This window comes from Orcinus orca, chromosome 6 (assembly GCF_937001465.1).
Source record: "Orcinus orca chromosome 6, mOrcOrc1.1, whole genome shotgun sequence".
Lineage (NCBI taxonomy): Eukaryota > Metazoa > Chordata > Mammalia > Artiodactyla > Delphinidae > Orcinus > Orcinus orca.
The window spans coordinates 107,364,919-107,379,383 of record NC_064564.1 but is presented as its reverse complement, the minus strand read 5'-3'; the positions used below and the strand labels follow the sequence as shown (position 1 = coordinate 107,379,383).

Here is a 14,465-nt window from a genome sequence, read left to right as displayed (position 1 = left end):
CTCATCTGAGTGTCACCTCCCAGAGTTTATCTCCAGGGATAAAACCATGGTAGGTTGAGCTTCCCGGTTTCAGGATAATGATTAATTAAAGCTAACGTTGACCGAAAAGGGCGTGATGAGAAAAACGTGTGAGCACAGACTGCAGCTGGGTAAGAATGTCTTTAGAGGCTTTCCTTCCCCAGCCCCCTCCTCGACCCTGCTGGGGAGGCTGGACCGCTGAGCTCTGCTCAGTGCTGACATTGTCTGTGCACACGACCATCGTTCCAGCCAGCCAGACAGCTCCTCTAGGGCTGAGCCCAGACTCTGGCAAAATCTACCATCAGCTTCAGGAACAAATTACACATAAATGCACCACAAACCACAGTTGGGTTAGGGACTTGGTTGACAGGTAATTTACTTTCTCTACCTTGAAGAAGTATTTTAGTTAAAAACGTAAAGGCGTCATCTCCTCATAAACTGCCTGGGCAGCGGATACTCACGAGAAGGTTCTTCTCCAGCTGACTCCGCTGGATCTTAAGTGCTTCCTTGAGGCCGGCGACCTGCTTCTCGGCTTGCTTTCTCTCTGTCAGGAACTGGTTCCGCAAGAGGCTGAAGTCCGCCCTCACAGAGTCCGTCTCCTTCTGCAGAGCCAGAAGCTCGCCTGACTTCTCCAGTAACTGCTGTTCCCGTTCTGAAAGCTGTCGTTCTGAAATGAGCATTTTAGGTAGCTTAGCCCGAGGCTCTGGGCTGGCCGTGGGCAGACTCCACAACGACATGCCACCCACTCAGGCACTTTGCTCTGTCACTCAGTCGTCCAGATCTCCCCTGACCCACACCAGAGGCCCAGAAAAAGGCCCAGAGAAGGGTGCCTCTTGATGTAATTTGTTCCCAGAGGCCTGATCCCAAAGTGACAGACAGCTACTGTCTTCCCTTTTGAGTCTTTGAGACCAGAGAGCACCAACCCTGAGGTGCAGGGAACATGGAACAGACTACTGAAATGTTTTTTATAAACCTAATTTTAATAAAGGGGGGCACACAGTATTTCTTCCTTCATGGGAGGCAGCGCAGAGGAAAGAACACAGGATTTGGAATGGCACACATCTTATTTTCTACAGAGGAAACGTATTTCCTGGTGTTTAATGGGAATCGTGTATGCAAACACCTAGTACACAGTGAGCACTCAATAAATAACGCTTATGCACAACAGTGATACTTAACACAGATTTTTCTAATCACCCTCTGTAAAGCAACACCCCGCCCAGATTTCACTTCTCACACCTCTGACATGGTCAGACTCGGCATATTTGTTAGGTTTCAGTTTCATAATGAAATGGTTGGGTCTGGATGCATCAAGAGTTCCCAGGGAAAAAAGGAATAATAACCCTTTCAGGTCCCAAGTCCACTGAGTTCACTCAAGGTAGAACAACATTTTCTGAGCATTATTAAAACCTAAAGCCTAAGAAAAAGAAAACTCATTTATTGATGTGAGAACGATCATTTACCCTGGATTCCCATGTCAACTTCATTTATGTATGGCTCGAGAGAGTAAACTAACCCAAAGGCCAACATCTGTATCTTGGTACCATTCACTATGTCAAATTTAGACAGAAGTAGAATTGTTAATATTGTGGGTTTTTTACTAGATTGAGATGAAATGGATCATTGTTCCAAAGCTCAGAAGTAATGTACTTTACAGAAAGCCTCTAGAGCACCTTTTGGCACTTCTCTGCCTTAATGTTCCACTCCCTTGAGACAGCACTCTCGAAGAAAGCAATACAGTAAAAGTAAAAAGACCTGACAGTCTTGGAACCAAATCCTATCTCCATAAAGACAAATTCCCTCTGTCCCTCTGAGCCTGTTTCCTCTTCTCTCACAGGGCTGGGAGGATCAAATGAGGGACCATTCTTCCCACTGTGCTTGTCCTGTGCCTCCCGTCTGGGCTATAGCTGGGGCCTGGGACTCCTTCACACATTTTACTCGACAATCAGCAGATTTCCCCGCCCTCAGTGCAATGTTCCAGAATACATACGGGTTTGGGAGAGCGTCTTCTCCAGGGTCTCACCCCACCTTTCCTCTTCCTGCAGAGTCCTGATGCGCTCTTCAGCCACCAACACCTTGGTCAGCACCTGCTCCAGTCTGCTTTGCTGGTCTGCTATCTCCTTTTCCAGCTGGTGCTGCTGCTCCTTCAGTGTCACTCTACTGGCTTCTAATTTTTCTTCTTCACTTTCTCTCTCTTTCTGGAGTCTCTGAAACATCTTAATAGAGAACAACCTTAGTTAGTCATAAAATAACAAATACCCAGTGTCCTGAGGGAATCTTCATGGACACTAGATAGATTCCAGTTCAACAGAAAGTAGAAAACAGCCCATGGGGACAGAGAGTGAGTTCTCTTTACAAAGGTGATCAAGTAGGGACTGGAAAACTGTTTGGCCAGCATGTGAGGAGGGGATTCAAGCAGGAACTGGCACGTGGCCTTCAAGATTCCTTACCGGGCCTGTTCTATGGTCTTAATGGCCCGTAATATTAATACCAAGGGAGTCAAAGAGTTGGTGTAAACTCCCCTCTGGTCACACAGGGCAGGTAAGGGAAGCTAGTCCCAAGGGGCATACTTCTCAGCAGCTTTCTGCCAGGGTAAAAAAGCTCACACAAGTGATAAAATGTTTCCTCTTATATAACGTCATAGATGTGCGGTACCATTTCCTGTTGGGCTAGTTTGGCCTTGTTTTCTTCAACTTCATTCTGAAACACCTGCAGTTGTTGTTGTTTTGTTTCCTCTTCTTTTCGGCAGACTTCCAACTTCTTTACTTGTTCTCTGATGTCCTCCTGGAGCCTGGTCTGCTCACTGAGCAGTACATCCTGACGCTTGGTGGTGTGGAGCAGGTCCTTCAGGTGAAAGAACAAATTGAAACTACGGACAAAGCCACCTTCATTACAGGTGGCTAGTGCCACAGCTACATCTATCTACTAAGTCTGACAAAATTAAAGCGTGGAAGTTCCATATCCTTTATTATTTCAACAAACATACAAAGGTACCTGGAACTCAATTTAATCACTGGCTTCCCTCTTTTTAGTACCTAGGATGACAGAGATGTCAGAACCTCAGCAAGAGACTCAGTTCCTCCAAGCTTTAGCTGCCTTGTCACTGAGATGGGAGTAAACAACACCCACCTCACAGGATTGCTAAGATTAAGAAAAGCTGTGAATAAGGCTTAACTCTGAAAATGAACCTAAAGTCATGGTTTTGTTACTATTTGAAATATTTATACAGGTTAAAAAACTCAGACAACAGGACTTCCCTGGTGGTGCAGTGGTTAAGAATCCGCCTGCCAATGCAGGGGACACGGGTTTGAGCCCTGGTCCGGGAAGATCCCACATGCCGTGGAGCAACTAAGCCCCTGCGCCACAACTACTGAGCCTGTGCTCTAGAGCCTGCAAGCCACAACTACTGAGCCCACACACCACAACTACTGAAGCCCGAGCGTGCCTAGAGCCCATGTTCTGCAACAAGAGAAGCCACCACAATGACAAGCCCACGCACCGCAATGAAGAGTAGCCCCCGCTCGCCACAACTAGAGAAAGCCCACGCGCAGCAACAAAGACCCAACACAGCCAAAAAAAAAACCTCAGACAACAATAAATACTTCTTTCTTCAAGGAACCCAAATTAAGCACTTTAGAAAAAGTTACCATATTTCTAACAACACAGAAAATATTCATACGAACCTGTATAAGACTTCTTAAAAGAGATAGAATAATTTAAGTTTTTTTGGTTTTTTTTGCGGTACACGGGCCTCTCACTGTTGTGGCCTCTCCTGTTGCGGAGCACAGGCTCCGGACGTGCAGGCCCAGTGGCCATGGCTCACGGGCCTAGCCGCTCCGTGGCATGTGGGATCTTCCCGGACCGGGGCACAAACCCGTGTTCCCTGCATCAGCAGGTGGACTCTCAACCACTGTGCCACCAGGGAAGCCCTAATTTCAGTTTTATATATCTTAGAAACACAGAATCTTAAAGGTAGAAGGAAGAGAATTTAGATGTCTAATCTAACCTGTAATTTACAGAGTGGAAACTGAGGCCCAAAACTTGCTTGAGTTTCTCTGAAATTCAAATTTTGTCAATAATCTCACAGGACAACACTGAATTACCTCAAGAAGATGATCAGAAGTACAAGGGTAAAAAGAATCTGCTCTAGGGGCTTCCCTGGTGGCGCAGTGGTTGAGAATCTGCCTGCCAATGCAGGGGACAAGGGTTCGAGCCCTGCTCTGGGAAGATCCCACACGCCGCGGAGCAACTAAGCCTGTGCGCTGCAACTACTGAGCCTGTGCTGTAGAGCCCACGAGCCACAACTACTGAGCCCGTGTGCCACAACTACTGAAGCCCGTGCGCCTAGAGCCCGTGCTCCGCAACAAGGGAAGCCACCACAATGAGAAGCCCGTGCACCACAATGAAGAGCAGCCCCGGCTCACCGCAACTAGAGAAAGCCCGTGCTCAGCAACAAAGATCCAACGCAGCCAAATAAATAAATAAATTAAAAAAAAAAAAAAAAAGAATCTGCTCTATTCAACACCTGACAAGATGAAGGCCCAGATTTGGCCATGATTCTGCAGCTCAACGAGTGATCAAATCTAAGCCCAGCCTTTGCAGGCCTCATCTGTGCCATGGGTAAGAGATGATCCATCTGGTCCCTGAAGCCCCCAGAGTGGCTGCTGAGGGACTGTTGGGCTCTTTTAGCCATGACCTTACTTATTAGCTTCGAGCAAAACGTTGTTTGAATAAAGAATTCTAGGGATAAAATAAACTGGAAAATCACTGCTCTGCATCAAAATTTTTGTATATCTTATATTTGTGTTTGATAAATGGTTCTAAGGGACCTGCTCATGTGAAAAGGAACCAGCCTACTTGATTTGTTATTTCAACCAATTATCTGCATGCCTTCAGGACACTACTAGAAGATTACCTTTGTGAGGCTTACCTGTTTTGCTAGGTTCAAGTGGTCTTGGACATCAGCTAGTTCCTCCTGTAATGAGTTTACTGCTTCCCGTTTTTCTACAGAAATAACATTTACATAAAATAAGAAATACTTATGTATACATGTTCCAGATTCCTATCAGTCCACTCAGAGAAGTAGAGTAGAAGTGAATTTATACTTTCTTCTGTTAAATGTATGACTATGCCACCCTATCTTATTAAAGGCCAAAAGAGAGGTACATGCGCAATCCAGATCTGGACTTGGAGCCCACGTTTTTAAAGACTTGCATGTTCAAAAAAAAAAGACATGTTACATGTTCAAAACCTCACGATGAAAATTTACACATAATAATACCTCATGTTGATGAGGTGCATGGTTTAAAAACAGGTATCTTCCACATTGCTGATAAAAATATAAATTTGGTACAACCTTTCAGGAAGACAATTTGGGAATAAATTTTATATCTGTACTGGTTTTGTCACTTACTAGCTGTGTAAGCTTGACCAAGTCACTTCTCGCTTAGGCAAGTCGCAAGGAAACTAGGCTTAAGTTGCTTTATCTGTAAATGGGTGAAATAATAGTTTCTACCTCATAAAAATGTTATAAGGATTAAGTGATAAAATGCATATGAAACACCTGCATCATGTCCAGGACACAGTAAGTGCTCAACAGTATACTGTTGGCTAGGATTACTTAGTAACTTATACATAAACAATCATGAGGCTTTATAAAGAGTTGGTAATTAAGATGTTATTTGCATCTTTGCTTTTAAATCTACACACACACACACACACACACACACACACACACACACACGCCCCAAGGAAAAATCTGGAGGGATATTTACTAAATTGATAATAGAAATTATCTCTGAGGAGTGAGGTGAATAGTAATTTTTATTTTGTCATTTTGCTATGTTTTTAAATTGTTCTCTAAAGAATATGAATTAGTTTTTTTAAAAAATAGCTTTACTGAGATGTAATTCTCATACCATGCATTTTCCACCCATTTAAAGTATACAATTTCATGGCTTTCCGTAAGTTCACAGAGTTGTACAACCACCACCATACCTAATTTTAGAACATTTTTCTCACTTCTAAAAGAAGCCCCATGCCCTGTAGCACGAATTATTTCTATAATACGAAAGCAAACAATTAAATAAAGAACCTAGCAAAAGGAAGAAAGTCACATCTCTCCTGTTGTGCTGCCTCATACCCTGGAGCTGCTGCTGCATGGCTGCGATGTCTTTATGCAGTGAGAGTTTGTTTCTGTTTAGTTGGTCTAGCTCCTGCTGCAGTTTTCTGACATCCACTTCCAACTTTTCTAAGTCTGATTGCTTTGTTCTGCTATTCTCCTCTGTAGCTGCTAAAACCCTACAATACAAATGGAGAATAAGTTAGACTGTCAAATACAAAATGTCTAAGCACACACAAGCGACAACTAAGGAATAGTGTTATATTTCACAATGTAGTTGTGGAGTCTGGATGATATTAATAAATAAATATTAATAATTTACCAAATTATTAAATGTTATTAAATATTAACAAAATGTAAGGCTCTTCAACTCATTTTCAAAAGAAATCTTATTTTCAGCTTTCCAAATAGAACATTTGGAAATGTTTATCATTTCAAAAAGTGACTTGCTAAACCGAAGTTTTATAAAAATCAGGGATAACATGGATAGCACTTGTAATTCCAAAAATGTGATTAAGGATTTCCCTCGTGGCGCAGTGGTTAAGAATCCACCTGCCAATGCAGGGAACACGGGTTCGAGCCCTGGTCCGGGAAGATCCCACATGCTGCGGAGCAGCTAAGCCCGTGCGCCACAACTACCGAGCCTGTGCTCTACAGCCCTTGAGCCACAGCTACTGAGCCCATGTGGCTAAAGCCCGTGCTCTGCAACAAGAGGAGCAACTGCAATGAGAAGCCCGCGCACCACAACGAAGAGTAGCCCCCACTTGCCACAACTAGAGAAAGCCTGCGCGCAGCAACGAAGACCCAACGCAGCCAAAAAATAAATTAATTAAAAAAACGTGATTAAAATGGATCACTAACTTCTGATAAGTGAAAATGCAGGAAACACACTGTATGTATAATAGGATTTACCCAAAAAAGATATGTATGAGCATGCATTCCTTTACACGAATGGAATCATATACTATGGACTGGTTTTTGTCTGGCTTCTTTCAGTAAGCATAGTTACTTTGAGATTCATCCATGAATTTGTCTGTATCAATCCTCCATTGCTTTTTATTGCTGAGTAGTATTCTATGGTATGGCTATACTATAATTTGCTAATCCATTCACCAGCTGATGGGCATTTAGGTTGTTTCCAGTTTTGGCTACTGCAAATAAAGCCGCTATGAACATCAGTGTACAGTTTTTGTATGGCCACATGCTTTCACCTCTAGGTGTGAGAAAGCTAGATCTTCTGCTAGGTGTATGCTTGCATTTTTAAGTAACTGCCAAACTATTTTCCAAAGAGGTCTTACTAACATTTTATACTCCCATCAATTGTGTATGAAAGTTCCTCGCTAGCATTTGATATGGTCAGTGTTTAATCTTAGCTATTCTATTAGGTGTGTAATGATATCTAATTGTGGTTTTAATTTGCATTTCCCTAATGGTTAATGATACCAAGCATCTTTTCATGTGCTTATCTGCCATCCATATATTTTCTTAAATCAAATTTCAAATCTCTTGCCCATTTGAAAAATTGGGTTCTTCATTTTCTAATTACTGAGTTTTGAGAGTTCATTATATCCTGGGTACACGTCCTTTATCGGATACATGGTTGCCAGGATTTCTCTTGCAGTCTGTGACATGTCTGTTCATTATCTCAACAGTGTCTTTTGAGAAACAGAAGTTTTAAATTTTGATGAGGTCCAATTTTATCAATTTACTCTTTTATGGACCATGCTTTCAGCGTCTTATCTAAGGAATTTTTGCCTAACCCACGGCCACAAAGATTTTTTTCCCTCTATGTTTTCTCCTACAAGTTTTATATTTTGGTTTACATTTATGTTTGTTAATTTTTATATGTAGTGTGAGGTATATATCAAGGTTCATTTTTTTGGTTTTGGATACGTAGTGCTTTTAGCAACAGTTTTGAAAACACCGTCTTTTCTCTACTTTGCATCTTTGTCAAAATCAGTTGTGCATATATTTGTGAGTTTACTTGCAGACTTCTGTTCTGTTCCATTGACCTTTTTGTCTATCTTTATACCAACAGCACAGTGTTTTGATTACCATAGCTGTATACTGTCTTGAAATCACATAGTACTAGCCCTAAACTTTTGTTCTTCTTTTTCAAAGTTGTTTTGGTGTCATATCTAAAAAGTTTCAGATTCTATTCTAGGTCCTCTGCATTTCAGTATGAATTTTAGAATCAGATGGCCAATTTCTATTTAAAAAACCTGTTGGGATTTTGACTGTGATTGTTTTGAATCTATAGATCAATTTGAGGAGAACTGAATCTTAACAATGGGTTAAGATTGGGTCTTCCTACACACGAACAAGCATATATTCTTTTATTAAAAAAAAAAATCACAACAAGTTATTTTAAAAAATGCTTTTGGGAAAAAAAAAAAAACCTAAAAGGAGAATTCACCCAAAAATGCTATTGGTGTATTGTATTGTGATACTGAGTTTGTGGCGTATTTTGTATTTTTTTGCCTTTTCTCAATTTTCCAATTTTTTGAATAGTGTGTTAATAATGCTTTAGCCTTCCAGATGGGATCTTACAAGCTTACTTGTTCCTGCTCTCACCGTTTGGTTTGTGCCAACTTCTTCTCCCAGCCATCACATTTCTCTTCGAGATCTTCCTTTTGTTTGCACAAAGACTCAACACACAACTGCAGTGCTCGGGTCTCAGCAGTTATTCGCTCAATTTCTCGTTTGTCCCTCTCCAAGAGCTGCTTCTGCCACTCCATTTCCCCTTTCTGTCGCAGGGCTGTCTGCTGCAAACTGTCCAACTCCAGTTTCTCCTAAAGCAGATAAAAGAGAAGTCAACCATGCAAACTGAGAAAGACCGTGGTTCACTACTGGTAAAACAGCTTTATTACCTCTAGCACTTCAACCTGAGCCTTCTCTAACTCAGACACCTTTTGGTCATGTTGTAGCTTCAAACCTTGCAGCTCATTGTTTTCAAGTTGCAACATGTCCAGAATATTCTTTAGTTCTAACAGAAACAAAGCATGGTCCAGGCTATTAAATGAATGTGGAAACATTTACAAAATGAAACAGAAAATAATTTACTGGCTGATACAAGAAACAAAAGATAATAAAAATATATTTGTTGTGCTGAATTAATGGAGCTAATTAATTGTATTCTGAACGTAAAAAGCCTTTAAAAGTATTGCTAAACACTAATTTGTTATAAACATTTAAACAAAAACATTCAACAGAGACCTAGTTCTAAAAAGTACTTACCCTACCTAAAAGAATTTAAATCAAAATAGGAAAAACTTTAAAATATATCAGCTGACATTTATATAACAATTCTTTTGTCCTTTGAAATATAGACTTTTAAATATTAACTACTTTTATCTGATTATAAAAATATTTGTTCATTATAGAAAATTTGAAAAAAGTATAAAAGAAAAAAATGAAAATCCATCATTATCCTACCATCCAAAGACAATCACTACTGCAATAGCATTTTGATGTATTCCCTACCAGGACTGCACGCACACGAATAGACACACACACATATATATATTTTAAAATAAATTGGGACTACAATCAATATTCAGTTTTTATCTATTTTTTCACTCTTCTTTCATCAGCATTTTTACATGTCATTAAATGTTAAAATATGTTTTTAAAACAAATTTATTTATTTTATTTATTTATTTTTGGCTGCATTGGGTCTTTGTTGCTGTGCGTGGGCTTTCTCTAGTTGCAGTGAGCGGGGGCTACTCTTGGTTGCGGTGTGTGGGCTTCTCATTGCGGTGGCTTCTCTTGTTGCAGAGCATGGGCTCTAGGCACCCGGGCTTCAGGAGTTGTGGCTCGCGGGCTCTGGAGTGCAGGCCCAGTAGTTGTGGCGCACGGGCTTAGTTGCTGCGCGGCATGGGGGATCTTCCTGGACCAGGGCTCGAACCCGTGTCCCCTGCATTGGCAGGTGCATTCTTAACTACTGTGCCACCAGGGAAGCCCAAAATATGGTTTTTAAATTAGTCATTTGTTTCCAAATTTTGTCATTACAATTTCTGTTGCAAGTAACTGACTCAGTCAACTTAATTTGTAAAACTAGGAAATAAAGGCTTACTTCTTAAAAAAAAAAAGAGAGAGAAATAAAATAAATATTGCTGCGATGTACATAAACGCTTGCCCTCTCTAGATAACTGGAAATGGGCTACCCGGTTTAACAGGTGTGAGTTTAATAGTCTTAAGACACTGGGAGGTTGTTCCATTTTATACTTCAATCAACAGCCTGTAAGTGCTCTTCTTTCATCACACCCTGGCCAGCAATGAAGATGATTATTTTGCTTTTAGTCAATTTGAGTGGCAGAAAATATCATATTCCTTTTATAATCTGCTTTTCTTTGATTAGAAATAAGGTTAAACTTTAAACTTACCAGTTTTATGTTTAGACATTTGCCCTAAAACTACCTGGAGATTTTCTTCCTCTTTTTCAATTTCCTGCTTTATAAGTGAAAGTTGATCTTTTTTCTCACTAATCTGGACATTCAGTTCTCCCTTCTGAAAACTCAGTTCTTCCAGAAGAGATTTTAGTTCCTGTGCAAAGAAAAAGAAAAGAAAAGAAAAGAAAAAAGTCAACGCACCTTCACCAAGTTATGAATAGAAATTACTTTAAAATCAGTTCTGTTATTAACTGTCTCATTTCATAGAAATTCTCATTTGGAAACAAGCTCATGTCTGAGTTTTACGTCAAGAACAGCACTATATTTTACACTAACATATTTTAGTATAATAGAAGTAAAAAAGTAACACGTTATCTTCATTTAAAATTTATATGCAATATTTACTATGAGCAAAGCAATGTGTTGCAGAGAAAAAAGGCTGACTCGGACACATCTCCTGCCCTCAAGGGGCTTAGCACCTGGTGGGGAAATAAGGCAGGGAACAGAAACATGATCACGAAAGGCTACGGTGCCCTAGGAAATGTGCAGAGTGCTACCAAACTCAGAATCGAGAGAAACTCCTTCCAGGGTAAAGGAAAAGTTGGGGAAGTCTTCTTAGTGGCATGAAGCTGGACCATGGAAGCTGGGTCAGATCTGGACATTCCCAGAAAGGGAATTCCTAGAGAAGAAACAGAATGAGAAAGGCACAGAGGCATAAAACCTTGGGCATGTCCAGAAAACAACACAGGGGGAGAGCTATGCACGGCAGCCACAGCATGGATAGATAGCACAACACCAAGCTCGTTACAGAGGCAAGATGCAGGAATTTAAATTTGCATTTTAGGGGGAAACCAATGAAAATATCTCAAAATAAATCTACAGGACTATACTAGGACTCTTAAGAGAAACTATTGAAAAATGTACCCTGATGTGACTGCACTTCTCGGCTACTTCAGTTTCTCCCAGTCTCAGCGCTTCCTGGAGGTCAGCTCTGGCCTGGACCATGCTTCCCTGGAGTAGATGCAGCTCCTCCTTTTTATGCCCCAACTGTCTGTCCAAGACGGCCATCTCCTGCTGCTGACCTGTTACCTGCATTAAAGAAAAGTAAAGAAGGCAAAGCCTGACAAAGTGCTGAGATGGAGAATATTTAGTCCAGCTAAAGGTTGTGTGGGGAAATAAGGAGGTAGTCTAATTCTCACAATCCTAGCTGCAAGAGTCAGGAAGGCCAGGCTGGGGGGCTGCAGGCATAAAATGCCTAATAAAGGCCTTGAGCTCACATAGGTAAAAACACTTAAATCACAGCAAAAACAACAATATGATAATAATGATTGTCCTTCAGGTTATGGTTTTCAAAGAACTTTCATATCTATATTTTATTCCGATTGGCAACCACCTTGGCAATGGAAGTTAGGCAAGGATTTAAAAAATTTATTCATTTTGTAAATTTAAAACTTATAATTTTAAGGGCAATACATATTTAGTTAGAGAAAAGCAGAAAATGCAGACATGCAAAAGGAATAGAAAATATTCACAATCCCCCCCTTATCAGATGACCATGTTTGTACTTTGGTATAGACTAAAAATTCAAACACAAGTATACATAAACACATTTAACATAAATGATCTCAGAGCATATTGTGTTTTGAGACTCACTTATTCAATAATATATCGTACTGAGTTGAGATTCAAATTTGGGTTGGACTCTATTCTTAAGCACTAAGATATATAGCCTCATTTATGCTTTATACTTTATTATGTATTTTCCAGTCTTTTCTACAATCAAACATGTATTACTTTTTATAATAGGTTTCCAAGCAGCATGAACTGGTTTTCGAGGTGTCTGCTGCCCTACCTGGCTTCTCAGCTTTTCCAGCTCTGCTCTGCGGGCCTGCAGGAGGGTCTCCGACTCTTTAAGCACCTGCAGGTGATGATCCTCAGTGCGTTCTGCGGTCTCGATGTCTTTTTGCAGCTTCTGCAGCCTACAAAGCACCAGCAGTACTAGAGCAAATTGGAAGGGAGACAGAGCCCCAAGAGCCGCCTTCCAGCACAAGCCCCTTGCAGGCCTGCAGAGGCCGTACTTACTCTTCAGTCAGTTTTTCCTTCTTCTTGTTTAGACACTGGAAGTCTGAGTCTTTTGCTGCAACAACTTTGTTTATCTCTTTCAAGATTTCTTCTTGCTGAATTTTGTGCTGCTCCAAATCCTTTGTGTCAGCCTGGAGCAATCTAAAACACATCTCTTTATTTCCCCCAGACTCCTTAGGCTTGACGTGCATTTATCATAGAGCAATTATCGTCCACTTAGAATCAAACTTCTCATTCATCTCACCGAGTACATCAGTGGCTGAGGGAGTCCACCTACCTGAGCTGCTGATCGGCTTTGACAAGGTTAACAGCAGTTTCCTGAGCTCTCCTTTCTAACTCCTCAGCATCTTTCTCAGTTTGCAATAAATTTCTTTTGGCATCAGTGAACTTTTCAACAGCATCTTTTGTCTAGAAAAGAAACTGTCATTAAAACCAATTCAGTTACAATACTCTCTCACGGCTACTGGTATCGTAAATTGGCTCAGCTCTTGGAAAACAAGACAATACAGAAAGACTGATAAAAATGTTCACTCACTTAGACTCTCCAATTCTCAAAAAAGAATTCAGAAGAACTATTACACAAAAATGCTCATTGTATACTGAAACAATATAAGACTTGACAAACAATCGATTCAGTAAGTGATAATGCATCAGCACAATGGAATACTGTGCAGTCTTTAAAATAATGACAATGTAGTAACAGAATAATGTTAATGATAAAATGTTGGCTGAAAATAAAATTTTAAATGGTTTAAGCACTGTAAGAGCAACTATAGAAAACTATCTTGTCAACAAAGACAGAAAGGCTATGCAAAAACAAAAATAGTCATCTGAGGGTGGTGAGATGGTGGATGATATTTTATTTAAAAATAATCTGTAATATTATTATATGCTATTTTTTTCACTTAAAAATATCTACCCCAAAACAACCACCAAAAAAACAGGAAAAAAAGAAATTAGGGCTTCCCTGGTGGCGCAGTGGTTGAGAGTCCGCCTGCCGATGCAGGGGACACGGGTTCGTGCCCCGGTCCGAGAAGATCCCACGTGCCGTGGAGCGGCTGGACCCGTGTGCATGCCCGCTAGGCCTGCGCGTCCAGAGCCTGTGCTCCGCAACGGGAGAGGCCACAACAGTGAGAGGCCCACGTAACGCAAAAAAAAAAAAAAGAAAAGAAAAAAAAAAGAAATTAAAGGAAAACAAGAAATTTAAAAAAGAGAAGAAAAAAGTGAAAAAACAAACAAATATCTACCCAATTAAGTGGCAAGGAAGTGATTCTACCAATAATCCCTCCACATAAAGATTCTTCCTTTACTCTTGATATTATCTTGTTAAGTAAAACCCCATTAATCTAAGGATGATTTAATTATGGCTAAGAAACACAAATATTTAATACTTTTGAAGTATTTCAAAATCTTCCTATATATGATTTGGCAAAAACATCATTTTTTTTTTTTGTCACCTTGGTTTCTTTTTCTGTCTCAAATAAGAGGCTTAACATAATGTCACGAGAGGTCCAAAAACATAGTATGGTTTGTACTTGGTTGAGCAGTGACTCACTCTTCTGCCAACACTCCGTGTTGCAGTTGCACTCAAGTCAGAGGCATCTGTATGTGAAGCTCGTCTAGTAAATACCCCGTGTGGATGCAAGAGGGTTTGGCCAGTTCCCAGAGAGCAAGATATTTCACCACACTTCTTTCCACTTCGGATAGCTGGTTTCTACTAGATTCATCAGCAAAGCATTGGACAGAACTCACTATACACTACAGAAAGCCAGCCACGTCTCTAAGTAGTTTTTTATCCCTTATATGTCAGGTTTTAACAAGTCTGGCACATTCCTTACAAAATGCAGCACTTT

The 14,465-nt window shown here is 40.5% G+C and overlaps 1 protein-coding gene across 8 annotated transcripts in view; it reads right to left on the bottom strand.

Moving 5' to 3' along the window:
• Positions 1–14,465, bottom strand: part of CNTRL (centriolin) — an 84,633-nt gene that overhangs the window by 6,519 nt on the left and 63,649 nt on the right. For 7 of the 8 annotated variants that reach the window (XM_049710760.1, XM_049710758.1, XM_049710759.1 and 4 more), the window contains 12 exons: positions 12,890–13,020; positions 12,613–12,753; positions 12,383–12,509; positions 11,455–11,619; positions 10,525–10,684; positions 9,010–9,125; positions 8,714–8,931; positions 6,161–6,318; positions 4,949–5,022; positions 2,674–2,862; positions 2,009–2,234; positions 480–685 (listed from right to left, as the gene is read on the bottom strand). In XM_049710760.1, coding sequence (XP_049566717.1) covers positions 480–685; positions 2,009–2,234; positions 2,674–2,862; positions 4,949–5,022; positions 6,161–6,318; positions 8,714–8,931; positions 9,010–9,125; positions 10,525–10,684; positions 11,455–11,619; positions 12,383–12,509; positions 12,613–12,753; positions 12,890–13,020 — 1,911 coding nt within the window. The remainder of the gene's footprint in view (positions 1–479; positions 686–2,008; positions 2,235–2,673; positions 2,863–4,948; positions 5,023–6,160; positions 6,319–8,713; positions 8,932–9,009; positions 9,126–10,524; positions 10,685–11,454; positions 11,620–12,382; positions 12,510–12,612; positions 12,754–12,889; positions 13,021–14,465) is intronic. The other variant, XM_033427299.2, reaches the window with a different exon arrangement.